The sequence below is a fragment of the Condylura cristata genome, unplaced genomic scaffold (assembly GCF_000260355.1).
Source record: "Condylura cristata isolate star-nosed mole 26May11 unplaced genomic scaffold, ConCri1.0 scaffold00028, whole genome shotgun sequence".
Classification (NCBI taxonomy): domain Eukaryota; kingdom Metazoa; phylum Chordata; class Mammalia; order Eulipotyphla; family Talpidae; genus Condylura; species Condylura cristata.
The window spans coordinates 26,759,146-26,785,410 of NW_004567129.1; the positions used below are offsets into that span (position 1 = coordinate 26,759,146).

The 26,265-nt window shown below is 43.8% G+C and overlaps 2 protein-coding genes across 3 annotated transcripts; one reads left to right on the forward strand and one right to left on the reverse strand.

The window, feature by feature from the left end:
- Positions 1-6,461: 6,461 nt before the first annotated feature.
- ZNF567 (zinc finger protein 567) lies at positions 6,462-15,851 on the reverse strand. 2 transcript variants are annotated; one of them, XM_012730509.1, is made up of 6 exons: positions 15,808-15,851; positions 14,382-14,580; positions 12,431-12,503; positions 11,346-11,472; positions 10,711-10,797; positions 6,462-8,700 (listed from the first exon to the last, which is right to left on the reverse strand). In XM_012730509.1, exons 3-6 carry the CDS (start codon positions 12,437-12,439, stop codon positions 6,998-7,000), a joined length of 1,926 nt encoding a protein of 641 aa, XP_012585963.1. In that variant the 5' UTR covers positions 12,440-12,503; positions 14,382-14,580; positions 15,808-15,851; the 3' UTR covers positions 6,462-6,997. The 2 variants fall into 2 exon arrangements, with proteins under 2 accessions (XP_012585963.1, XP_012585964.1); XM_012730510.1 differs by lacking the exon at positions 15,808-15,851 and having other exon boundaries at positions 14,382-15,722.
- A 167-nt stretch (positions 15,852-16,018) lies between these two features.
- LOC101630614 (zinc finger protein 461) lies at positions 16,019-24,957 on the forward strand. Its single transcript, XM_004690548.2, is given in 6 exon segments — positions 16,019-16,105; positions 20,319-20,407; positions 20,549-20,675; positions 21,346-21,441; positions 23,361-24,701; positions 24,704-24,957. Coding segments are annotated over 5 exon segments (1,602 nt in total). The 5' UTR covers positions 16,019-16,105; positions 20,319-20,398; the 3' UTR covers positions 24,733-24,957.
- Positions 24,958-26,265: the final 1,308 nt, after the last annotated feature.

Sequence of the window (26,265 nt, forward strand, 5' to 3'; positions counted from 1 at the left end):
TTGTAGTTTCTTTCACAGAGGTGGAAAGGATGGGTGAGGTGTGAGAAAAGTGGCTCAGGAATTCTGTTAGGTGAACCAGCCCTTAATGATGTGGACCTGGGGTCTCATCCATCAAGACGATGCAACTTGACAGAATTAAAAGTAAAAGTTTTATTTTTGAATAATGGTGAATAGCAAGTCATTGGTTAAGTGCCGCTTTACTTTGCATCTTAAGTCTTCTGAATGCGTAATGAAGAGCTACTTGCTTCAGTTCTACATGAATCTTAGTGTTTGCTGAGACGAATGCCCCACCCCTTTTAAAAAGTAAAATTATATAATAGTTCCAGGGAATTGCAACATGTTTATACACCATTTGTAAATTGTCCTCAGTTACTACCCACAGTGGAAAAACATCCCATATAAATATTTGTTATGACACTGTTAAACTACCTTTTCCTCCTTGAACTCCCATTCTTAATTCTCTGTAACTGCTCCTGGGTGCAGCTTTGGAGTCAACAGAAAATTGGGCCTTGACCGCAAGGTTAGATCCAGGAGAAGTAGGAGGCCACTCAGGTCAGCAGACAACTGATAACGATGGGACGAACTTTTATTACTTACCACCCTGGCGGTGTAGGTTGGAGTTCCTTGCGGGCTGCTCATCTAGCTCCTCCACTGCCTATGTATTGAGGGGCCACAGGATAACCTCTAGTCTCTCATCTCATGCCCAATAAAATTGCCAAAGTACTGTGATTATCAGCCAAAGCGTATCAACTTCCCTGGGTCCCTTAGTTGTGGCTTGTTTGCCTCAGAAAGGCACTCCATGGACTTTGGGGTGATTGTGAATGTAGTCTATGGGTTTGGGGAGATTTTTTGTACTTTCTGTGACCCCAGTGTCAGATACGGAGGCTCCCTCAACTGTCCCCTACAGGAGTAATATGTGGGTGTTTACAGAGACACAGGGCTGCATCAGAGGCTACCACACACTCCCGGCAGCCTTTGGCTTGTGCCTCCCTCCACGCCCCTTGACCTCTCAGTTGCGCGTTCCCTGCCCCCTCTTCCCTGGGAATCCCATAGCTTCTCAAGGGTGTGGGTGGGTCCAAGCCCATGCGACAGGCTGTGTTCTTAGGTCAGGGGTTTGCACCGGGGACCCTCACTGGCGGCGGGTCTGGCTGGTGCCACGGAGGGTCAGTCACTGGCTGCTGCGAGGCAACTCCGCACGGGAAGGAGTGGGGACTAGGACCTTCGAGACGTGCACTTAATGGGGCTCCCCCGGCATCGCTAGGGTTACATTTTCCAAGACCCTCCCCGCCTCCCCAAATTAGAGCTTTGGCCAAGTGGAGCTTTGGCCAAGTGTCGAGCCCCAGGTAAGTGAACTCGGGCTTCCCAACGCCCAAGGTTCTGGAGCCTCGAGTGCCTGACCGGAATCCACAAGCGAGCTCGGTGCAGAACGGCCTTCTCACACTCTGACTCTGGTCTGGAGTGTCCGGCTGAGTCCGCAGGAGGCGGTGGGAGAGGCACCCTGGAGCTCTAGGGTCGCAGGTTGCAGTGAGGGGGGCAGCTGCTGAAGGGGGAGTGTGTGCAGGTGAGTGGGCAGGGTGCGGTGGTGGGACCATCCGATGCCCGTTGACACCAGGATGGGGTGTGGCCGAGTGTAACAACATGAAGGTGGCTGTGTGCACGCTCTCAACTATGTATGTGGCAGACGTGTCCTTATTCCTGTCTTGTCCTGGGTGACTGTGGGGATATGCGGCATGAAAGGGGGTGTTGGTGCCTGTGCCCATCTCTTCCTGACTGGTTAAGAGTTTGGTGGCAAAGGGAGGGGAGATGCTGGAAGTGAGCGTCGTTCTTGTGTCTCTGGGATGTCTGGTGTCAGTTCTGTAGTGCCTTTGCGGATCTTTGAGGATGACTGAGCACCGTTTGAGTGGCTGTATCACGATTTATGTTACTGAATGTGTAGGAATTTGGGGATATAATAAAAGATGAACAGCCATTAATCAACAGAGTAGGAAAAACCCAGTAGTGTGTAAATGTAAAGGCTGTACTGTGACAAGTTAAAAAAAAAATAAATTGATTTACAGGTGAGAAACAGGAAAAGAAAAAGCACATAAAATCGGGACTTCAAACTCCATCTAAAATAACTTCCAGGAAAAGAAATTGTGCAGGAAAATTTCAGCAAAGTGAAGGCGACTTCTAGAAATATAGTTCATGATTCTTTAAAAATAAGGTCCACTGAGCACATGTACGATGAACACATACACACACACCCAGGATCGTGATGCGCACACTCGATCCCACATCGCGTCCTGCCTTCTCGACCCTGCTAGGGAGACAGTCAGGTCCAGGCCCCACCTCAGCCTCACCCTCAGCACTGGCAGGGCGGAGACCTAGACTCATTGACGGACAAAGATGAAAATGTCAGTTCAGGTCAGGGTTTCACCTCTTCGTCCCGGCGCGGCTGGCTGGGTGACCCGGGACCAGGCTGAGCGCTCAGAAACAGCTGGTCGCAGCGGTATGGAACCGACACTTTCCTCCCTGGACTACGTTTCCCAGAAGCCTGTGCTCCCAGCTACTTCCGCCGCAAACCGGATGTTCCCTTTGTACAGCCAGGGTCGAGGAGTCCCCTCAATTTTAGCTGGTCGTTCGGCTCCTTCTGTGAGCCGTTGAGTGCGAGCCCTCTCGGCTGGTTTGGGTGAGAAGATGCGGTGGGTGAGCGCCAACCCAGCAGAGAGGGCTCGAGCGCCCATTGTCGGTCCGGACTACATTTCCCAGAGGAATCCGCGCAGTGGTGGGACTGCAGGTTCAGCAAGTCACCTGTTCAGGGACCTTTGGGGTCCGGTGCAAGATGGCAAGTTTGGAGCAGCCTGGAACTATGGAAGGCCCGGGGTGAGGAGTCGGGTCTCGTCTTTTCGTAGAAGGGAGCAGAAAAGAGATCGTGAGAGAGAGAGGGTGTGCGTATGTGTATGACAGATGTAGAGATGGGTTTGGTAGATTATGTCTTCCTGGTAGAAGATTGTGTCTTCCTGATGTGTGATTGTTGTTTTTTAAAGATCTGTTTGTTTATGCATACAGAACTGGGGTACAGGCTAGAGGTGAGGGGCCGTGAGAGGATTCACCAGAGACAGTGGGGAGCAGAACAGGCGGCTGTACTGAAATACGCAGCGGCGGGTCAGCAGAGGTGAGCTCCCTGGCGGGGATAACCCACCGTGGCTTGTGATAGCTTGATAGCGCTGAATCTTTAATCCCGGAGACTCCCTGACCTTCTAATTCTTCATAATCTGTCTATACCTACTTTGGGTATTAACGTGGGCCAGGAACTGCAGACCCCACCTGGCATGGTGACAGCCAGTGAACTTGATTTTGGCTTCATTGTCTCCCAAACATTGGAGCTATTCAGCGCTACTGCGATAGCCAACCACTAGATGGCACCATTGTTCCACTTCCATCTTGTTGGCAACCTAAATGTTTAAAACGACACTACATACATTTGCTGCTTGCCCCACCTTTAAGCCTCTAAATGTTACGCCCCTATAACTACGTACAGGTCAGACCATGATGCAAAGAGAAGTTGAAAACTTCAGCTGGCCAGTGAGACCTCTTAGGGATTAGTATATCCCCAGTCTGATGCCGATATAGTAGTCTCTTCCTCAGTATCCATCTATGTAAATCTTTGTGACTCTTGACCAACAACATTTTATATATCAAGGTCCTAAATTTGGCTAAAGATTGTGACACACTCAGTGACATCACTCTGTTACAGGCCAACCCCGATGTGAAATGTGTTGGCTTGATTGTGGGTCCTCAACCCCATGCTTAGAAGAGACTTCTAATGAGACTCAACTGCAGCACACACAACAGGTTAATAAAGGGATTCTTTACAAATGGGGAAATGAAGAAAGAACTAATCCAGGGAAAAAGACAGAGAGACTAATTGGTGAGTGCCATCCTACCAGTTCCACTGAGCTGGGACCTTAATAGCACTCCGAAAGCCAGCAAAAAGCAAAGGGCCCCCACTATAATGCTAAGTCTGGTTATATAGCAAGCCTGGATGCTTTTTAAAAATTTTTGATTTATTTATGCATACAGAGCTGGGGTACAGGCCAGAAGTGCAGGGGCAGTGAGAGCATTCACCAGAGACAGAGTGGGGAGGCAGATGGAGGAAGTACACTGCTGAGGAGAGCAGTGGGCAGGTCAGGAGAGGTCTGCTGCGCCATGTGGGTCACCTCCCTGCCTGAGGATTGAATGCATGTTGAAGTGGTTGCAGCTGGCTTCCTAGTGCTGCCCTTTAATCCCTTGCACCAGTAGGGAGGACCTATCAAGCCTGGGTGCTTAACTCCGCCCTCTCTTCCCAGCAGTGCTCCCTTAAGTGGTGATGACATTATGGGATTTGTAGTCCTTGATGTCTTGGATCTCTTTGGTCTGGGATGGGGGTGGGAGTCCATAAAACCTATTTGTAGGGTTCCTTCAGGACATCCTTCCCCCAACAAGTCCATGACGTCACCCTTAACCAAGTCTCTGATAGCCTCAGGAGCTATATAACCCCAGCCCCTACTCTTCTTCAATCCCTCATTTTACCCGGCTGTCAGATGTCTCCCCTGCTCCCCAGGCCCCTAACTACTCTCTGCTCCTGTTCCCAGTCTGACCCCCAGCACACAGGCTGCCTGCCCTCCCTTCCTTGAAGGGACTCGAGTCCTTAAGTTTTCTCCTCTTCATCTGACCCTTTTGTTTTCAGCCACTCAGACTTGTCTGTTATTTCTACTCCCCAATATACCATCCCTTCCCAGAAACATTCAAAATGATTTTTATGTGTACCCCACGGAACAAATAGCCCATGTTTTGAGCATTATAATTTTGAGTTATGCCATAGGCATCCTCAGAATTACCCAACCCTATTTCAGCCCATCCAGCTGATCTTAAGGAAATCCTCACAATGGCATAACCTGTCCTTTGCCAGGCTGTATTGCTGATTGTCTCCCTTGACTTAAATCTCCAAAACTTTCCTGGTCTTCCCTTTAAAATACTAACTCGGGCCTCCCTGGTAGCACAGGGATTAAGTCCCAGCACTGTGAAGCTATCACCAGCCACTGCGGCATGAGTTTGATCCCGGCCAGAGAGCTTACTCACATGGCACAACAGATCTCGTCTGTCTCCCTGCTGCTCCGCTCAGCAGTCCCTTCAATCTGCCTGTTCTGCACCTGTCTCTGATGGATCCTCTCATCCCCTGTACCCTAGTTCTTGTATACATAAATAAAACATTTAAAACATCTTTAAAACAAAAAACTGTCCACTATTCTTTCTAGTATGTTATACACAAAACCTGTAAAACATGACTATGTGCTATAAAACAAGATGATCGTGTGTGTACAGTATTCAACTGTAAACAAAACAGGGCTATTCCATGATAGGATCTTAAGTCAGGACAGCACATGCCGAGTTATTTTCATGACAGCCATGGCTGCCCAGGAGAGCGGACACAGGTCAGAGGGCCTGTTGCTGGATACTTAAACTATCAGTCATTTTCCTGCTTGCTTACATGTGGTTTACAGCCATCTTTAATTAGGGAAAATAAGCCCAGCTTACTAAAGTTTCTTATGAATTGTGTTGCATACAATGACTTCATACATGTGGTAAAAGATGTTTATGAATAATCCTACTTAAGCACCCTCAGTAACATTTTTCAAAATTGCTGCTGAGCTTATTTGGAGATTTTTTTTTCTTTTACCTAGGTGAACTGGGTGTTGGCCAGAGGTGTGATAGTTGAGAGAATTCACCAGAGAATAGGTGAATTACTGAAATATACTGCTGAGGGGAGCAGTGGGTGAGACAGGAGATGTCTGCTGCGCCATGTGGGCCAGCGCCCTGGCTGGGATGGAACTCATGCTGCAGTGGCTGTGATAGCTTCATAGTGCTGTGCTTTAACCCCTTGTACCACCAGGGAGGGCCTCTTTGTTCCTTCTTAACCTCCTGTTTGCTAGAATTTTTTTATGAATAAGGTGGAAGCTCTGAGTAGAAGTGCCCCTATAATCCTGACAAATACAGGATTCCTTCCAATATGAATTTTTCAGTTTTGTGGATGGTTTAAGCTATAGCCAAAGCCCAACCTCTGTTATGTTTATATTTCCATGACTAACAGCCTCCTCCCAATTAGAATATAAGGTTTCCTGTAGAATAAACTGTCCAGTTCAACCATCACTGAAGACTTTTTCTCAACATTGACTATAAACACAGCTGTCATGTCCAAAGTGAATCATCCCAGTTTGTTGAAAGGGTTGGAGAAATTGTACAGTATTTGCAACAGCTGGAAAAAAAGAAAAACCACAAATACCCTTAGACTGAGTTTGTCTTAGTATAAAATCAACAGAAACACACACATACACAGACATATACAAAAATATTTATAGCAGTATTTTTATTTTAACATAAAACTATAAAAAATACAAATATCCATCAAGAGGATAATAGCAGTATATTCTTAAAATGGAATAGTATACAGAAAGAAAATGAATACACTACTGCCACATGCAATAATGTATGAATCTTAAAATGCTGAAAGACAAAAAGATTCATGATTATGAGAAAATATAAAGTTTAGAAACATGCAAAACCTACTTCTTGATGTTAAAAGCCAGTGAAGGGGTAGTTTTGGGGGGAAATAACAACTAACTACTTTTTATTTCACAGAGTGCGGTAAGAATTATAGTTCATGTTTTCTTTCTCTGATGGAGGCTGGTCATTACAGCCATTTTATATCTTGAATATGCCTGTATTATATAATTTTAAAAACAGCAGAAGCACTTGAAAACTTATAAATTAGCTTAACTGATGATAATTGTTCAATATCAGTGATCATACCCATTTTTGTAAGCTAGTAAAAAGTAGACAGTCACGTGGTAGGGTACATTAAATTAACAGTTGTTAACATTTGTGGTTAAAGTTACTGTATTAACATGTTAAAGCATGCTTTCTCTTTTAGTGACGTGTTTATAATAACTTGGAAAGTTTCTTCACAAAGAAATTACTTTTAATGCATTTCTATATTTTCTCCCTTGTGTGACCTCTGATGAACAATGAGATTTCTCTTGTAACTAAACGACTTGCCACATTCATTACAAATATAGGGCTTCTCCCCTGTGTGAGTTCTCTGATGTACAATGAGATTCGTCTTCTGGCGAAAGCACTTCCCACATTCATTGCATTTATATGGTTTCTCCCCTGTGTGAGTCCTTTGATGGTGAATGAGGTATGACTTCCTGCTAAAGGCTTTGCCACACTGAGGGCACTCATAGGATTTCTGCCCTGTATGTATTTTCTGATGGACAGTCAGTGTTGCCTTCTGGCGAAAGGACTTCCCACATTCATTACAAATATACGGTTTCTCCCCTGTGTGAATTCTTTGATGCAAATTGAGGTTTGTCTTCTGACTGAAGGACTTGCCACATTCATTACATTCATAGGGTTTCTCTCCTGTATGAGTTCTGTGATGATCGATGAGGTATGACTTCATTCGAAAGGCCTTCCCACAGTGAGGACATTCGTAGGATTTTTCCCCAGTATGTGTTCTTTGATGTGCTACAAGGGTTGTCTTCTGGCGGAAAGACTTGCCACATTCATTACAAATATAGGGCTTCTCCTCATTATGAGTTTTCTCATGGAGAGCCAGGGTTGTCTTCTGGGAGAAAGACTTCCCACATTCATTACAAATATAGGGCTTTTCCCCCGTATGAGTTCTTTGATGTACAGTAAGGTTTGCCTTCTGGTGAAAGGACTTCCCACATTCTTTACAAACATAGGGTTTCTCTCCCGTATGGATTCTCTGATGGAGAGAGAGTGTGGTCTTTTGGCGGAAGGACTTCCCACAGTCATTACACTCATATGGTTTCTCTCCTGTGTGTGTTCTTTGATGACGAATAAGGTGTGACTTCAACCTGAAGGCATTCCTACACTGTGGACACTCATAGGATTTCTCCCCTGTATGTGTTCTCTGGTGATCAGTGAGGGCAGTCTTTAGGCGGAAGGACTTCCCACACTCACTACAAACAAAAGGTTTCTCTCCTGTATGCGTTCTTTGATGGTCGATGAGGTAAGACTTCCTTCGAAATGCATTTCCACACTGATGACACTGATAGGGTTTTTCCTCAGTATGAATTCCTTGATGAAGAATCAACACTGACTTTCTGCAGAAGGATTTCCCACATTCTGGGCATGTATGTTTTTTTTCAACATTGGCTGCTCTTCTCCTTCTATTATATTCAGATGGGTTTTCCCTTCTGTAAGTTCTTGCATGTGTAATTAAGTCCCCTTTTTTCAGGAAGGCTTTCTCACAGTCGTTATATCCAAACGACTGTGCTGTAGTCTCCATCTTGTGATACTGTATAAGCAGCTCATTCTGACTGAAAGTCCTGCCATGTTGACTGTGGGATTTGAGTCCTGAGTGAGCTGCCTCTTGCTTAGTGAATCCATTATACTCACTGAGTCTCTTCCTTGTAGGACTTAGATTATTGATGATCAGTTCTGAAACATTTTTAAAAATCTTTCCGTGAGTGTCATATTCAGGAGGGAGATTTTTTGAATTAGTGGGATTTTTGTCTAAAGTAAATGCTTTTTCATATGCATTGCTATTCTCTTTAATCATTTTTTTGTGGTTGATGCATACAACTGGTCTGGAATACTTATCATGGTGTCCCTTGAATTTCACTAGAAAGTCTTCAGCTTTCCAAGTTTCTTCTAGAAAAGAAAATAACAGCAATTTAAACATTCACATGTTCACTTTAGGAATTATACTAAAGGGTCTAACATATGAGGTCAGGAAGCCCTTGGACAGCCTCCCTGGTGGCAAAAGGGGTTAATAACACAGCACCATGAAGTTCAGCTACTGCAGCATGAGTTCGATACCCTGCCAGTTTGCTGACCCACATGGCGCAGCAGACCTCTCTTCTCTCGCCCACTGCTCCCCTCAGCAGTGTATTTCAGTCCATTTGCCTGTTCTGCTCCCCACTGTCTCTGCTGAGTCCCCTCACTACCCCCTAACCCCCGCACCTTTGACCTGCACCCCAGTTCTTGAAAAATAAAAGACCCGGCCCTTCCTGGTGGTGCAGTGGGTTAAAGCACTGCACTACAAGCTGGCTGCAGCTGCTTCAGTTCTACCCCCGACCTGAAGTAACCCACATGGCATGGTAGACCCCTCCTGTCTCGTCTGCTGTTCCCCTCAGCAGTGTACTTTATAGATCTGCCTGTTCTGCTCCCCACTCTGTCTCTGGTGAATCCTCTTATCCCCTCTACCTCTCACCTGTACCCTAGTTCTAGTTCTGTATGCATAAATAATCTTAAAAAAAAAAAAAAAAGACGACTCTGGAAAAATAATTGCTTGCCTGGAAAAAAGGCACAGAACCTAAAGAAAAACACCAATCAATGTAGGGCAGGATGAAAAGAGAAGCAATGAACATTAATACCACTGCACCTCACACCAGAACTTAATATGAAGGGTGAAATGGACATGAGAAACCATGAAAAGACAAAGAATGATGGTAAGAAAGGGAGTCATGCTTGGCTAAGTGTATTCAGGGCAACAAAATGAACCTATCAATGGCGTTAAGCTTTATGTAGGATGGAGAAGAAAATGAGTAGGAAAGCTGTGCAGGATAATATGACAGCAGGGTCACTTTCTGGAGGACACAAATCAGAGCCTCTACTTTTCTCTGCACATCCCTGGGTGTGGTGAGGTCAAACACTTCCAGTTGCTCAACTGCCCCCTTCATGCAGCCATCAGTGGCTAATTAATCTTTCTAAGCTTTAGTTAATTTTCTGCTGTTTAAACAAACATAGCTGGGAATCACTTTTTCTTGTGAGAGGAGAGCTAGGAACAAACTTTCAACAGGATCTTTTAAGACAGACTAGGGTTATATTCATTGCTGCCTTCAGGTTGCTGTTACTGTCAAAGAATTCTTTCAGAATTACTCAGTAACAAACCTCTCATGTCCATCAGTCATAACTATTCCTCTTTTTCATGTTTCAAGAAAGACCAGTTAAAGTTTTTGCTCAATATAGTGATGTTTCTTAACTCCATTCACTCATATGATGGAAATCATGTACAGCGAATCTTAGAAACAATCACTTAGGTAACCTGGATAAAACTGAGTCAGTGCTGTTTTACTCAAATTAGGACTGATTTCTGGAATAATGATTGGCCAGATAAAATGAACCATGGAAGTTTAATGGAACAAAGGTAAATGTGAAATTATCATCTGGTCCAAAGAGATTCAGTTTGAAAAATAAGAACTAGAATTGTGGTGAGCATGGGAACTTAAGATAATAGCACAGAAGATCAGTGGTATTTATAGAAGAGAAAGACAGTGGAAAGCCATTAAGAGGACAAACATTAGCCAATAAATTCTTCTTTTAAGATTAAGCATACCTGCAAGAAATCTATCACAATGACAAGAAATTAAGGGACCAAGAATGCCTGAAAAAGACATGAATCAAGAAAAGGACCTAAAAGAAGGCTCACTGTCCACTGTCACTGACAGGAGCGGTCACTCTCTTGGTCACATCAAGCAAACTATGAAAGAACATCACTGAGTAGTACTAGAAAGTTTTATAGGCATGAGGCTCATTTCAAAGGTTTGGAGACTTTTTAAAAGGACACACTGAAAATTTTTCAAAGGTGTCACCCACCATGGGTTCACTTTACAATTCATTTTCCATTAGATTTCGTCTTCGTAAGAGTCAGAGACTCACCTAAGCAGGTATGACTTGTAAGTGACGTCCATGGCTCTTCTCCTCGCTCCAGCTTGAGGATCACATCAGGCTTAGTCATGTGACACCCTGATAAGCAAGATTTGGATTAAGATGCTTGCCCTTCAACACATTTTTTCTTCTTTTTTTAAAAATTTAATTTTGCATAGAACAATTGGGGTGTAGGCCAGAGATGTGTGTGTGTGTGGGGGGGAGGGGACAGTGAGAGGATTCACCAGAGACAGTGAGGGGCAGAACAGATGGATTTACTGAAACACACTGCTGAGGGGAACAGTGGGGAAACAGGAGAGGTCTGCTGCGCCATGTGGGGCAGCTCCCTGGCCGGGGATTGAACTTGGGCCTCATGGTGATAGCGCTGAGACTTAAACCCTGGGCCACCAGGGAGGCCCCTCTAACACATTTCAAAAAATTAGTAATGTGCGTTTTCAGCACAGCAAATGAGGATATTCCTCGGTATATTAGTAAACTTAATACCACACAGTGTGGAAGATAACAATGATCATGACTGTACCCAAAAAGAAGTTATTGCCTCATCCCTAAAATTAAAGATCACACAGCTTTAGACACTTTAAAAGGAAATGCATGCTACTGGAAGTTTCCAAGAGTGTTTTTCTTACCCACTGAAATGAGGTGGTAATAGTTTTCCAACATCACATCCATGTAGAGAGTCTTCTGAGCGGGGTCTAGATGCTGCCACTCCTCCTGAGTGAAATCCACAGTCACATCCTTGAAGGACACGGATCCCTGCCGTGGGTCAGGGTATTATCAGGACAAGTTAGCTAGATAATGCCGAGCTCTGATCCAGCTCTTTTGTAAGATTCATATGAAAACTTGTTAAGAAAGGCCTATTATTCTTGTTTTATGACAGACATTTTTATAAAGGAAGCAAAAATCAAGGTAGATGTACTTGACAGTGTATTTATTTAATAGCTAATCCTAAAAATCTTTTCTGTGAAGTCACTTTGAACCCTAAAACTGTTTTAGCTTATTGGGATGCCAGCAGGTGAGACAGGAGAGGTCTGCTGCGCCATGTGGGTCAGCTTCCTGGCCCAGGATCTAGCTCGTGCTGCAGCGGCTGCAGACAGCTTCAAGGTGCTGCACTTTAACCTGCTGTGCTACCAGAGAGAGCCCTGAAACAGACATTCTGTGTTGCTGTCACAAAAAGCATGCCACAGACAGAATGTAAATAAATGAGCAAAACTGTGTTTTAGTAAAATGTCATTTATGGATACTAAAGCTTAAATTTCATAAAATGTGGGATAGAAATTTCTTTTTTTCAAATGAATGCTAAACCCCATTTATAACTCACAATCTGTACAAAAATAGGTAATAGGCCAGGCTGAATTTATACCAAGTGGCTGTGAGCGGCAGCCACTTGGTATAAAGTAAACACTCTAAAACCATGTATCACAATCATAGGTATTATGTGAGCAACACTGGCACAAACAGCGAAGGGCAATAAATGGAAACACAGTAAGACTGATACCTTTTACCCTGAGTAAGTATTATTTTTTAAAGACTTATTTATGCATACAAGAACTGGGGTACAGGCCAGAGGTGTGGAGGTGAGAGGATTCACCAGAGACAGAGTGGGGAGTGCATTCCTGAAGAGGAAAATAGGCGAAAATGCTTAAATCTCCTCTAAGCAAAAATAAAATAAATTAAAAATTCCCCGCAAAGGGCAAGGGAACCACTTCCTTACCTGAGCCATGGTTTTCAGATCCGCAAAAGGCGACTAGTCTTTCTCCTGGGCCCTCTTTAGACAAGGGCAGCTCCTAGGAAAGGCAAAGCAAGAGGATGTCGGGGGACTGTGCCTGCTTGTGTCTTTTGGGACTTACGACAAATCAGAAGTGTGTGCGACCCTCCCTGGTGTCTCATGGGCTAAAGTACAGCACTGTGAAGCTATCTGTGGACATTGCAGCAGGAGTTCGATCCCTGGCCAGGGAGGTGACAGTCTCGCCCGCTGCTCCCCTCAGCAGTGTTTCAGTCAGTCGGCCTGTTCTGCTCCCCACTATCTGGTGAGTCCTCTCACCCCCTGCAGCTCTGGCCTGTACCCCAGTTCTTGTGTGCATAAATAAAGCTTTTTTAAAAAGTTACCAGGCCATCAGATTTTCACCCTCAAGTATTCACTAATCTGTATTTCCTCTACTCACCAAAACTGCCATTTTTAATCATATACTTTATTTCCTTTATATGTTTACGTAGATTTTGACTTTGTTAGTCCCATTGATCTGTTTAATTGCCATGATCACTATAGCTATTATAATCTTGAAAATGCATCTTATTATCAGCTAGGGCTACTCACCTCCCCAATTATTTTACTTTCAACATTCTAGCTGGTTCATTTTCCAAGAACTTTACAAAGTCTAAAAATATTGATAGCTTAATGAGCTAAATGAAGTGTTAAGAAGTTATGACCCTTTTATCATGTTGGATCCTTTTACTGATCTTATTTTTGATTCCCTTTGGAACATTCTGATTTTTTATTTTTATTTATTTATGCACACAAGAACTGGAGTGTAGGCCAGAGATGGGGGTGGGGGGTTGAGAGGACTCACCAGGGACAGATTGGGGAGCAGAATAGGGAGATCCACTGCTGAGGGGAGCAGCGGGCAAGACGAGAGAGGTCTGCTGCGCCCTGTGGTCAGTTCCATGGCTGGGGATAGAACTCAGGTGGCAGTGGCTGGTGAAAGCTTCAGAGTGCTAAGACTTTAACCTCTGAGCCATGAGGGAGGCCCACATTCTGATTTTTTAAATTATACATCAGGCAATTAATAAAATCACTTAATGATCTTTCTCATGTTATGATGGCTAATGGCTACTTTTCAGTTTTCTGATACACACACAAACCTATTTGTCATCTTTTCCCTAGCAACCTTTAGTTTTAAAATGTCATTAAAAATTATAAGTATCATTATTTTCAACTAGATGGTAATTTTGAGTTCTGCCTCTGTCTCAGCTGAGATACCAAAAATGGTGAGTGAAACAAGCTTCTAAGTGGCTTATTCTAAATAAAAAGGACCTTAAAGCAGCTAACTGTAAAGTTTTGCTAAAATTAAATACTTGTAGAGACTGAAGAGACTGAGAGAAGAGAATGTTCCCTTTAAGAGAGTAAACAGATTTCAGAACATAGTTTTCCAAAGGGAAAATACTTCTTTGTATTAAACAAAGGGCCCCTCACATCCTGGTGCACTAGGAACCAATGTGATGAGAAAATCTGGGGGCAGGGGGAGGGTGTAGGGGGGGGAAATGTACATGTTGTAAGGATTTGATAGAGCTAAGTGCACAAGCAGATAATTTTTTAAAAAGATTTATTTATTTATGCATACAGAACTGGGGTACGTGCTAGAGGTGCAGGGGTGGTGAGAGGACTCACCAGAGACAGAGTGGGGAGCAGAACAGGCCAAGTGACAAAGTGCACTGCTGAGGAGAGCAGTGGGGAGACAGGAGAGGTCTCTGCACCCTGTGGGTCACTCCCTGGCTGGGGATGGAACTGGTGCTGAAGCAGCTATGTCCAGCTTCACTGTGCTGTGCTTCAAACTGTTGCACCACCAGTGAGGGCCAAGGGAGATAATTCTAATATGACCTCTGGAGAGAGACATCATGGAGGGATACTGTCCACCAGGACTGATTGGGGAGATAGTAAGACCCACCAAGAGCAGGGAAGTCTCTGCATGTCCCCAGGAGCCTTGAGGAGGCAGCTGCAGATATGACTATGTCAACGAGAAGGGAAGTGTATGCAAGTTCCCAGGAGCGGCTTCTCTCAGAAGAGATGACTGACACTGAATTATAAGAGTACCAAACTGCTTCCCTTTTCCAACTCCCAATCCATTCCGTCTGGACACTACTCACCTACAGGGAACAAAAAGATGAAACTCAAGTTGAAGAATAGAGAAGAAACTGATCATGTTGTCTTTTACAGTACAGGCTTCCAGAGGAAGGAGAGTTTTTGGTTTTTAAACAAGTTTGTATTGCTCTCTACAGTGAACATTTCTCTAAATGACTATTAGGAGACTGATTTTGTGTTTAACAAGTCTAGCATCTTAAGAATGACTGAAGAAATTATTGACTGTCCAGGAATTCATCCAGTAGAAGGAAAAAAAAAAGATTCAAATAGAAAGTTTGAGAGTGGCAGTTACGGGAGAAAGTTTGTGTGCTCTCAAGGGGGTTCTAGTCATTTCAATATATTGGTCATCATGTAATTATGGGGTTCCCACGTATTTTCTGGACATTATTTGGTCCACCTCTTCTCTCTATTTAAAAAATATCTTATTAATTTTGTCCAACTGCCAAGTTGTACAGACACACAATGGTCAGTATTTGATCATCTAGACAACACTAGCTAGTCAGTTTCCCCGGCTCTCAAGTCTCAGTCACACAATGAAGAGCACTGAGAGTAAGTGGATCATGCACACACATTACTTGAAAGGGCAGACAAATGCAGCTACAGCACCGTCCCTCACACAGGCACGCGTTACGAAGGACCTCTGAGCCCAAAACACACTCTCACACAAAGTAAGCAATGACCACTCACTAAAGTCGCACAGCTCCAACACAAATCGACCACCCCGACGCACGCAGAGACCACATCACTTTCTTAAACAGTTTCAAAACGTTCACCTGGCGGAACACGCCCAAATACACCCAAGGACAGGTACAAAAGCTCGCAAACTAAACACGCCGTGTGCCAGGCCGCGCTCCCCAGAGCTGGGCTTTCTAGTGGGGGAGGCGTGCAAAATTCCTGCCTCGGCCAAGCTCATGCCAGCTAGGGGCTTCCAGCTCCCTCCTCGGTGCCCAGCGGCTGGACCCCCGATTCCCTCGTTGGCGCTCCCGGGTCCCGATCTCTGTTCCTCCATCGGCGGCCCCGGCTCCAGGTCCCCTCCTCTGCCTGGGTTCCCGCTTCCCCGCTCGCCGTCACTGCGATCCCGGCTCTCACTTTCTTCCCCGGCTTCCCCTGCCCAGGTTCCCTTTCCTTCCTCGCTTTCCCCACTTCAGGTTCCCGCCTCCCTCTTCGGCTTTCCCCCCACGGGTCCCGCCGACACCCGCCTCCTCGGCGCCCTCAGGACCCACCAGTCTCACCTCCGGCCAGTGGCCAGCCGTCTGCGCCTGCGCACTGCCGCGCGGGTCGTACTTCCCAAGCGACTTCGCGGCCGTGGCTCCTGTGGACGCGCGCGCGCCGCCTTCACATCCGGGCTTTTCCGGCCTTGAACTACATTTCCCATCAGCCCGTGGCCTTTGAAGAGAAATCCGGTGTCCGCTTCGCTTGGTTTTCCACTCCCCGTCGTCGCTCTCGAGTGGTACCCCGGTCCTGGGCTCAGACTGGGCGTGTGGAGCCCAGAACGCAGGCCCGTGTGCGCGAGCCCTGAGGCCACGACAGGTGCGTGACTGTACTTTAGCACCCCAGCTCCTCTGCTGTGCTGGGTATGTGACACTTGGGGTGAGAGACTCCCCATCCTGTGTGCGGTTACCTAGTGTCAGGAAAGCGGCTTTGGAGTCTGCGGGCTGTGTCGGAGTTCGGTATGTCCCCGCGCAGCCTCGTTCTGGCAGTTTTGGGTCTCACGTTGGCACTGAGGGGCCATGGAAGATCTGAGGGTTCAGTGGTGCCTGGACGACCACAATGTTCACCAGAGCTGTCCTGCCCGGCGACTCGGGAGGGCACCCCACGTCCAGTCTCAGCCTCCGGCTGAACTCTGAGCAGGCGTCAGAGTTGTGGGTGTCGCCCGCCTCGGGGCCAGTTTTAGGTTCTGCCCTTTCTTGGGACCCGTACCCCTGGGGCTGCTAGGGCTTTTTTCCTTTTGTATAGCGGTGGACCCTGGCGGCAGAGAAACAATCACCAAAGTGGGAATCAAGATACTGAGTGGTCGAAAAGTTTGCGTGCAAGTAAAAATGCACAAACTGGTTTTTGGAATAAAGATTTTAGGGTTGGAAGTGTCCCTTAGGGAGAGGTTTAGGGAGACCCAAAGGGAAGAGTCTAGGAGCAAGACTCCTTCCCTAGGGGATCATCCTTGGAACTGAGGGGAAGGTCCATGTCACAGCGCCACTTGGTTCCCAAAGCCATCTCTGCAGGAACCGCGCTGTGAACCAAGGAAGGAGACAGGTGACCTTTCCCTTGGATACTAAGAAGGACAGGCAGTACTCCCATCTGTCCTGCTTCCACCTGAGTGTGTGTATCGATGATGGGACCTTGTGTGTTGAATTCTTTGCTCCAGTTTAGTCAGTCAGTGCTCCAAGGTCTGGTGTTTCGAGATTCTCTACCTGCCTTTTACCATCTCCGGCACTTTTAATGCAGTCTCTTAGAGAGGAGCCCTGAGGAAAGGAAAACATCACTGAACATATGTCTGAATCTGCTCTTCTTCAGACACTGAGTATGTATTTTTAAAATTAATTTATTTATAAACATTTATTTGTGCATACAAGAGCTGGGGTGTAGGCCAGATATGGGGGGGGGCGGTGAGAGGATTTACCTGAGACAGAGTAGGTAGAACAGGTGGATCCACTGAAATACACTGCAGAGAAACAGGAGGAGTCTGCTGAGATATGTGGGTCAGCTCCCTGGCTGGGGATGAAACTCATGCGGTAACTACTGGCAATATCTTCACAGTGCTGAGACTTAACCCCTTGTGCCACCATGGAGGGCCCAAGGTAAAATATTTTTAACTGGCAGACGAGGCTCTGTTCCAACATCACATTTATGTAGTTACATCCTTTGAAGCAGAGTTCAAGAAGTCACCTTCTACCTGGGAGAACCTGGTAGACATTCTTACAGTGGTAGTCTTAGAGATGATAAAACATTCTTTCAAAGCTTAATCCTGTAAGATCCGGGGGAAGAGGGAGTAGGCTGGATATAGGAATGTGTGGAAGTTCACAGTGATAGTTCAGTTTACTGAGTTTAGCAATGTCTAGTTTATTAGATTCTAGAACTCCCTCCCAATGAGATATTAAATTGTCAAAATTAAGTTCTAGAATAACAATAAATATGTACAAAAAATCAAAATATACTGACAGTGATATGTACAGCTCTCCCATTTATCAAAATTTACATGTCATTATAGAATGTCAAATACCATTAACAGAACCATTTAGATATATACTTCTAAACGTTAACATAAGTGATTTTTAGGCTGTGATACTGATGTTTTTAAGTATACTTTCGTAAACTTAGAAAAATTTTAACCCAAGCATATTTCCTGTTTTGAGAGAGGAAGGACCCAAAGTGAGTGAGTGATACAGTCTTAACTTCTAGCTCAGTGGAATCATGATGTGTCTCTCGGTGGAAGCTCTCTTCCCTTGGGAGCCAAGACTTCTGGGGCAGCTGACCACAGCTTGTGGTGACAGGAAGCCAAAAAAAAAAAAAGCTTCTAAGTCACTAAGTGGTAATAATAAGTGACTCCCATTTCCCTCATAGATTCCTGACCTCATGAATTCCAGCTGTGGAATCAAACACAGACCTAGCCAACACAGCCTTCTGTAGCTGCCTTGCAAGCTACTGCCACCAAGCCTGCATTGTAACTGAATCTTTAAGAGGTCATTTCCTGTGTTTTTTCAAAGCCAGCTGCTTCAGGCTGGTGGGGAACACGGCAAAGCCAGTGAATCCCCTGGGGATCTGTCCGTGCTGTGGTTCCTTGGCTGAGACATGTGATCCTTGCTCGGAAGCGATGCTCTGTGGACCATCATGAGGGCAGGTGAGCTCTCTGTAAGTCCACAGGTGATGGGTTTGATGACACACTAGGTATAGTGGAGGCAAATCTGTATCCAGAGTGCCTACCTCAGTAACACCAGGTGTTACCCTGCCATCAGGAACCCGGCCATTTCAGGGACTGTGTTGACTTCTGCTGGTGGCAAGCCAGCAGTGGCCACAGGCAGGTCAGTGTTGGTGAGTGGAAGCCCGTGTTGTGGAGCCCACCACCCCTGCCACCGCAGACTCTCAGTCCACAGGCCACATGAGCGATGACAGAGGTGACTGAGGGAAGCAGCTGCCCACTGCACAGGTCATCCTACCCATTTTCCTAAAATACTCTGCTGAGGGCACCCTCTGGTGGCATTCACTGGGATACAAGCATCTCCCCTTCCGCTCATGCAGAAGTTCATATCCATGACTGTCATCAGCCTTAGCCCGTGAATTGGTATATTAACGCCTATCTGGCCATTTCTCCTTCCAAGTAAAAGAAATAACCAAGTGCACTGTTCAACTTATCCTTAAACTTACAAGGGGTCGTTCAATGTAGCCCACAGGACTGGATCCTGAGACATTGCACTGGGGTAGCAGGCCCTGAGATTTTAGTGGATTTCCCTCCCTCTGACACGCAAGTGTTTTCCCAGGAAGTCTAAAGTAGTTGCACTTCTTTCTAGCTAGACCTCATCACAATGTTATCAATGTAATGTTTTGTAACTCTTCATTAAAAGACAGTGAGGTCTTGGCCCTCCCTGGTGGCGCAGCGGGTTAAAGCACTGCACTGAGAAGCTGAAACCACTTCCTCATGAGTTCGATTCCCGCCTGCCCCGGAGATGACCACATGGCGTGGCAGACCTCTCCTGACTCTCCCACTGCTCCCCTCAGCAGTGTGCTTCGTCGATCTGCCTGTTCTGCTCCCCACTCTGTCTCTGGTGAAGTCTTTCGCCGCCCCTGAGTTTCTGGCCTGTATCCCAGTTCTGTATGCACAAATAAATAAATCTTTAAAAAAAAAAAAAAAAAAGACAGGTCTTTTTGTTTATTCAGAGATAAATTTCAGTAGATTTTCCTGGATGCTTCTAGGTCTGATTTTGTTGAAATTCTCATCAGGAACTTCAAACTACAGACTCAAGCCTTTCTTTTGCTGTAGAAATTTTTGTTCTGTTTGTTTCTTCTCTTCCATCTGTGTTGTTTTATTTTTGAAACACCTGTTATACATACACGAGGTCTTTTGGATCATTTCCTGTTTCCTTAATCTTTTCATTATGTCCATTTCCTTTCCTTTTCTTGCTTTGTTCAGGAAGCATCTGTCAGGGCAGGTCTGAGCAGCTAGTGGGGTCTATTTTGTCACAGTGTCAGGACAAGGTGTGCTTATCTAAATACCTCCTGCTAAAGAGCTTGCCCCAGACTTTCTTGAGTCTTTCCTGCTATAACTGGGATCCCCTGAGCCTCCCTGATGGTGCAGAGGGTAAAGTCTCAATGCTGTGACGCTATCACCAGCAGCTGCAGCATGGTTTTGATCCCCGGCCCGGGAGCTGACTCATGGTGCAGCAGACCTCTCCTGCCCTGCCTGTTGCTCCCCTCAGCAGTGGATTTCAGTAGATCTGCCTGTTCTGCTTCCCACTCTTGTTTTTGGTGAATCCTCTCACCGCCCCCCCACGCCTTTGGCCTACACCCCAGTTCTTGTATGCATAAATAATTAAAGTTAATCTTTTAAAAATATTGGGCTCCCCTGTGCATTTTAGTCTGGCTGGGATTGTCCAATTTCCCAGTAATCTTTTACATTTGTGTGTATGGGGTTTGGAGTAGCAAATGTAAAAAAATGAAGAAAGGGAAAGAAAAATGTCATTCTGAGTAAGCACTTTGAGAGCTCAGAGGCAAGATCATCACATGTGTGGTTTTTCAAACCCCTCTCATCCAGAAACACCTTCTTTGGATTCTGAATTTCTTCTAAAGTGGGACCAAGAAGAGAACTGATAAATACGTTGGATTAAAAAAAAAATGGCTCATGTAAGTTGGTGTTTTCTTATTCCTGATTGAAGCATATGACTACTAAGGTCATATGAAAATATGTGGCAGGGAGGGCCATCTTCTTCCTTTCAAAAATGTATCTTGCAATTTCAGAAACAGCCTTGTGATTTGTCACCGTAGGGGCTGGTGGTGTTCAGAGATGTGTCAGTGGACGTCTCCCGGGAAGAGTGGGAATGCCTGGACTCCGCGCAGAGGGACTTGTACAGAGACGTGATGTTGGAGAACTACAGCAACCTGGTCTCACTGGGTAATGCTATCTCCCTCCAATAACTGAGACTGTTTCTTGGAATTTTTGATTTTTCATATGCTTAAGCCTTTTCCTATGGGTTTTAGGGCTGGCTTTAAAAAAACTATATGCAGTTTCTCTCTGTGTAGAAACGAGCACAGCCGAATGGAGGTACAGCTTCATTTTCCTCATCTGCATACCTGAGGGCCTTTCTTATAAGTGACTGACTTCCATGATGAGGGAGCAGAGTCAGAGTAATGCACCACAGAAGCATAACATGGTCCAACAAACTCAACTTTGTCTTTTGTTCTCTTTGCACTGCACTGAACCCGCAGGTTCACTGCCACAGACTAAGGCTGAACATGTGCATCCGGGGTGAAGCTCTAGCTGTCGCCCACAAACGGCTTTTAACATTAAAGAAATATCTGGAAATAAGTACGTAGGAAGCTTGTTTTTTCCTCATAGCAAAATGAGAAAGTTTACATAAATTTAAATAGTACGTGATTACCTCTTTGTTTCTTATGATTCTCAGTTCACCGAATTTGAGCATTTCATCCTTCCTCCATCCTTTATTTTGTGGCCCTTATCAAGTACCATTTTGACTTGTAGTTTCTTTTTTCAATCAATTTTGAATCACGGTATTTGAGTACTTCGATTTCTACCTCATTTCCATTTCTTTTCTCTTAACCAGGGCTCTCTATTTCTAAGCCATCTGTGATCTCCTCACTGGAGCAAGGGAAGGAGCCCTGGATAGTACTGAGGGAGGTGGCAGGAGGACAGTGCTCAGGTGAGTGGCCGGTGACCAGAAAAAGAGGAAACTGTTGTGAGGAGGCGGCAGCTATTCAAATATTCAGTTGAGTAAGATTATTACTACAGTTACCAGAGAGAACCTCATTTCAAAACTCATTGTGAAGCCATAAGAATCAGTGTAAAAAGATGGATGCAGGGAATCCAAGAGAGATTCCAGAGTACTCTCAGCTTCATGATCATATGGTTTTGGATGATCGTGCCAAGGCCATTCATTTGGGGAAAGGAGGTATCCTTAGCAAGTGCTTTTGGGAAAACCTGATATTTACATGTAGAGGAATAAAATTTGATCCTACTTCACACCAGATGGAAAAATTAAAGAAAGTGGATCCTATAAGTCAATGTAAGGTCCCAAACTGTAAAACTCCTGAAAGGAAACAAGAAAAATGCTTATTCATAATGGATTTGGCAGTGGATTCTGGGATATGAGACCAAGCCACAGGAAACCAAAGCAGATACAAACAAAAGGAGTATACCAGACTTAAACATGTCTGTTCCTCTAAGGACACGTGAATGTTTAATTTTTTTTTTTTAATGAAACAGGTTGTTTTGCAAGTTGATGGCAGTATATTTTCAATATAATCATGGATCAAAAACATGAATAATGGCCCTCCCTGGTGGCAGTATGGGTTAAAGTGCAGCATTGTAAAGCTCACCGTAGCCACTTCAGTGCAAGTTCAATCCCCGGCCAGGAGCTGACCCACATGGCGCAGCAGCCCTCTCCTGACCCACCTGTTGCTCCCCTCAGCAGTGGACTTCATTGATCTCTGTGTTCTGCTCCCACTCTGTTTCTGGTGAATCTTCTAACCCTCTGCACCTCTGGCCTACACCCTGGTTTTTCGCAAAAAAAGTAATGGACACTGGTTGATTTTGCTGGTCATATACACATTTACTTGTGTGTGTGGATGAGGGAGGTGTGTAACTGCCATTTTGTTACTGTGGTTTGTGTCACCACTCCAGGAGCCAGTGTACAGTACAGACATGACAAACTCCATCATGTTGTCTCTTTATAGCTACACAAACCCCCTTCTCTCTAACCTTTGGCAACCACCAATTTGTTCTACGTTCTATATAAATATTCTGCTTCACAAATATTACACAAATGGAATTCTGTAATTGTGTCCTTTGAGATTAATAACTTTTTAATCTTTATCTCGAGTGCATGGGTATATGGTGAGGAGAGGACAGGAATGTAAGGAATATGTATTTACGTTCACATGGAGATAAGTTTGGAATCAGGTTCAAACATGCCACTTCTCGGTGGTATGAGAAGGCCACTTTCAGTTTGGAAAGGAACCAACATTCTATTTTCCACAGTTGCAGAATCATTTTACATTCCTTCCAGCCATGTATACAGGATCTTATCTCTCCAAATCCCTCTGCAGCATTTGGTGATATATCTGCTTTTCGTTTTGGCCATTCTTTTAGGTGGATAGTGATAGCTCATTGTGGTTTTAGTTCAATTGTTCTCAGTGGAAAATTATGTTGAACACTTGTTCATTTGCACATCTGCATATACTCTTTCCACAGTGGAATGGCTATTCACCTGTCTTGTCCACTTTCTGCTTTGACTGATGGGCTTTTTCTATGGAGTTTTCAAGTTATTATGTCGTTTCCTAAATAGCTATCATTGCAACAAACTCCCAGGTGATTCTAGTAGATCAAAATTTCAGAACCATTAACTTGATTTTTCATTAACTCCCTCGCTTTGTCTCATGTATTCTCATCTCTCTGTTCTTCTTACCTGTTTTTCATTCCACTGCATGACAGTTTTAAGAGCTCTCCAGGCCTTTCATTTCATACATGTATTACTTGCAGTTATCTGACTTTCCTACCATGGACATTTTATTTATCTTGTCACATGAAGCCAGCAATTAAAATGTGTTTCTTATATTTCAGACTTGGCATCCAGGTGTAAGCCCAAGAAGTTATTTCCAAAAGGAGACATTTGTGAGATAGAATCACCCCGGTGGGCTATTGTGGAATCATTTAAAAGTAATTCTGAGAAATCCATTTCCAATGATGTTTGGGAATGCAAAAATCAATTTGAGGGCCAACAGGAAGGCTATTTCAGCCAGTTTATTATAAACCATGAACACATACCCATTTTTCTCCAACACACATTACTCACTCAGGAATTCTGTCACTCAGAAAAAAAACCTGAATGCAAAGAATATAGGAAGAACTTCAATTACCACTTGTTTTTTAGTCATCAAAAAAGAACTCACTCTCAAGAAATACTTTCTGAATGTAAGAAATGTACAGAAACTTTTAATACATCATACCTTACTCAACAACAGAGAATTCAAAATAGTGACAAATGTAAGGAATGTTGGAAGGCCTTTATTCATTGCTCCCAACTTAAACAACATCTGAAAATTAATAATGGTGAAAAACGCTATAAATGTAAAGAATGTGGAAAGACTTTTAATTATGGCTCAGAACTTATTCTACATCAGAGAATTCATACAGGTGAGAAGCCCTATGAATGTAAGAAGTGTGGAAAGGCCTTTCGACAACGATCACAACTTACTCAACATCAAAGACTTCACACTGGTGAAAAACCTTATGAATGTAAGCAGTGCGGGAAGGCCTTTATTCGCAGCTTTCAGCTTACTGAACATGTGCGACTCCACACGGGTGAGAAACCCTATGAATGCAGAGAGTGTGGGAAGACCTTCAGGCATCGTTCACACCTTACCATACATCAGAGAATCCACACTGGGGAGAAGCCTTATGAATGTAGGGAATGTGGAAAAGCCTTTAGCTATCACTCAAGCTTCTCTCACCACCAGAAAATTCATTCTGGCAAGAAACCTTATGAATGCAGTGAATGTGGGAAGGCCTTTTGTGATGGCTTACAACTTGCCCTCCATCAAAGGATTCATACTGGTGAGAAGCCCTACAAGTGTAAGGAATGTGGGAAGGCTTTTCGACAGTGCTCACACCTTAAAAGACATCAACGGATTCATACTGGTGAGAAACCTCATGAATGTATGATATGTGGGAAAGCCTTTAGGCTTCATTCACACCTTACTCAACATCAGAGAATTCATACTGGTGAGAAACCTTATGAATGTAAGGAGTGTGGGAAGGCCTTTAGCTATCATTCAAGCTTCTCACACCATAAGAGAATTCATTCTGGAAAGAAACCTTATGAATGTGGGAAGAACTTTAATCATAGCTTACAATTTAATCTATGTCAGACATCCCATACTGGTGAGGTGCCAGTAAGGTTTCCTCTCCTCCCCATCCTAGATTAGTATCTTGATTTATTTCTGGAGGCGTACATATTTTTTTTTTTAGTAGTACTGATTTATTTCAGTAATTCTTTAGAATTATTTTTTTTTCCAGTGAGAAAACATAAGTTATTAAAAGTAAAAAAAAGTTCTGGTTTCAGTGCTGTTTTTGAGTTTTTGTAATAATCATGATTGAAAGTATGTTTTAAAAATGTGTATATTTTTACCAAAACCAGTGAAGTGTGGCAGAAATAAAATGAAAAATTTCTTCTTACAAATCCCTGAGACACAATGTGTGTATGTGTTGCTCCTTTTTCATGCTGGAAAAATATCTACATGTATGAAGGGTTTAATCATGTGAGTGGAAGAAGTTTTACCCCTGTGTGATGGATTTCTTGACAGTTTGATCTTTTCACTTAATAAATAATAAGGGACATTTTCCCAGGTCAATCTATACATACATATGCATAAATACATGTATATGAATGTACAATATTGATCATAGATACATATCAGTTGACATAAAATATATATATTGTTTTTTGTAATTACATAATGAATTTTATTCTAGTACTCTTGTGGGTTTGAATTACCACCTAGGGTCACATACTTCTAGTCTGAAAGCTGAAGAACTTCATTAGTATATCTTATATAATGGGTCTGTTTGCTGCAAATTCCACTTTTGTTTAACTAGAAATGTCTGTATTTCACCATTTATGAAAGCAATTTTGTGTGGATACAAAATTCTTTGTGTACAGCTTTTCCTCCCAGCACTTTGAATGTGTCATCCCATTGTCTTCTGGTCTTCTGGACCTGGTAAGGCTTTGCTAACCTTATGGGGAGCGGGGGAGTGCCTGCTTAGTAATGAAGTATTTCTGTCTTGCTTGGTTTTCTCTTTCTGCCCACAGGTTTTCTTAACTTTAGATTTCTGCAATTTTACTAGTTATGGATCTCCAACAAATTAGAAAATTTTCAGCCATTACTCATTTTTTTTATGCTGCTCTCTTTTCTACATGTCTGTTACTTTTCACAGTGGTGTTTCACTGAGATACTTCAATTTTCTTTTTATTTCTTTGTGCTCTTTGAACCATACAAACTTTAGAATCTTCACGTTCACCACTTCTTTATTCTACCACATCAAAGCTGTTGAATTCCACAGGTCAGTTTTTCATTTTGATTGTTTTAAACTCCAGATTTTCTATTTGATTATTTTTATGATTTTAGTCTTTGTTGTTTGCTCTTTGATATTACCTTTTTTTTTTCTTTTTTGGTTCTTTAATCAGGATTTCCTTTGTTTCTTTTTATTTTTTTAAACTCCAGATTTTCTATTTGATTATTTTTATGATTTTAGTCTTTGTTGTTTGCTCTTTGATGAGATATTACCTTTTTTTTTTCTTTTTTGGTTCTTTAATCAGGATTTCCTTTGTTTCTTTTTATTTTTAGATTTATTTATTTATGAATAGAGTACTGGGGTATAGGTCAGAGGTGCAGGGGCAGTGAGAGGATTCACCAGAGACAGAGTGGGGAGCAGAACAGGCAGATTGACAAAGTACACTGCTGAGGGG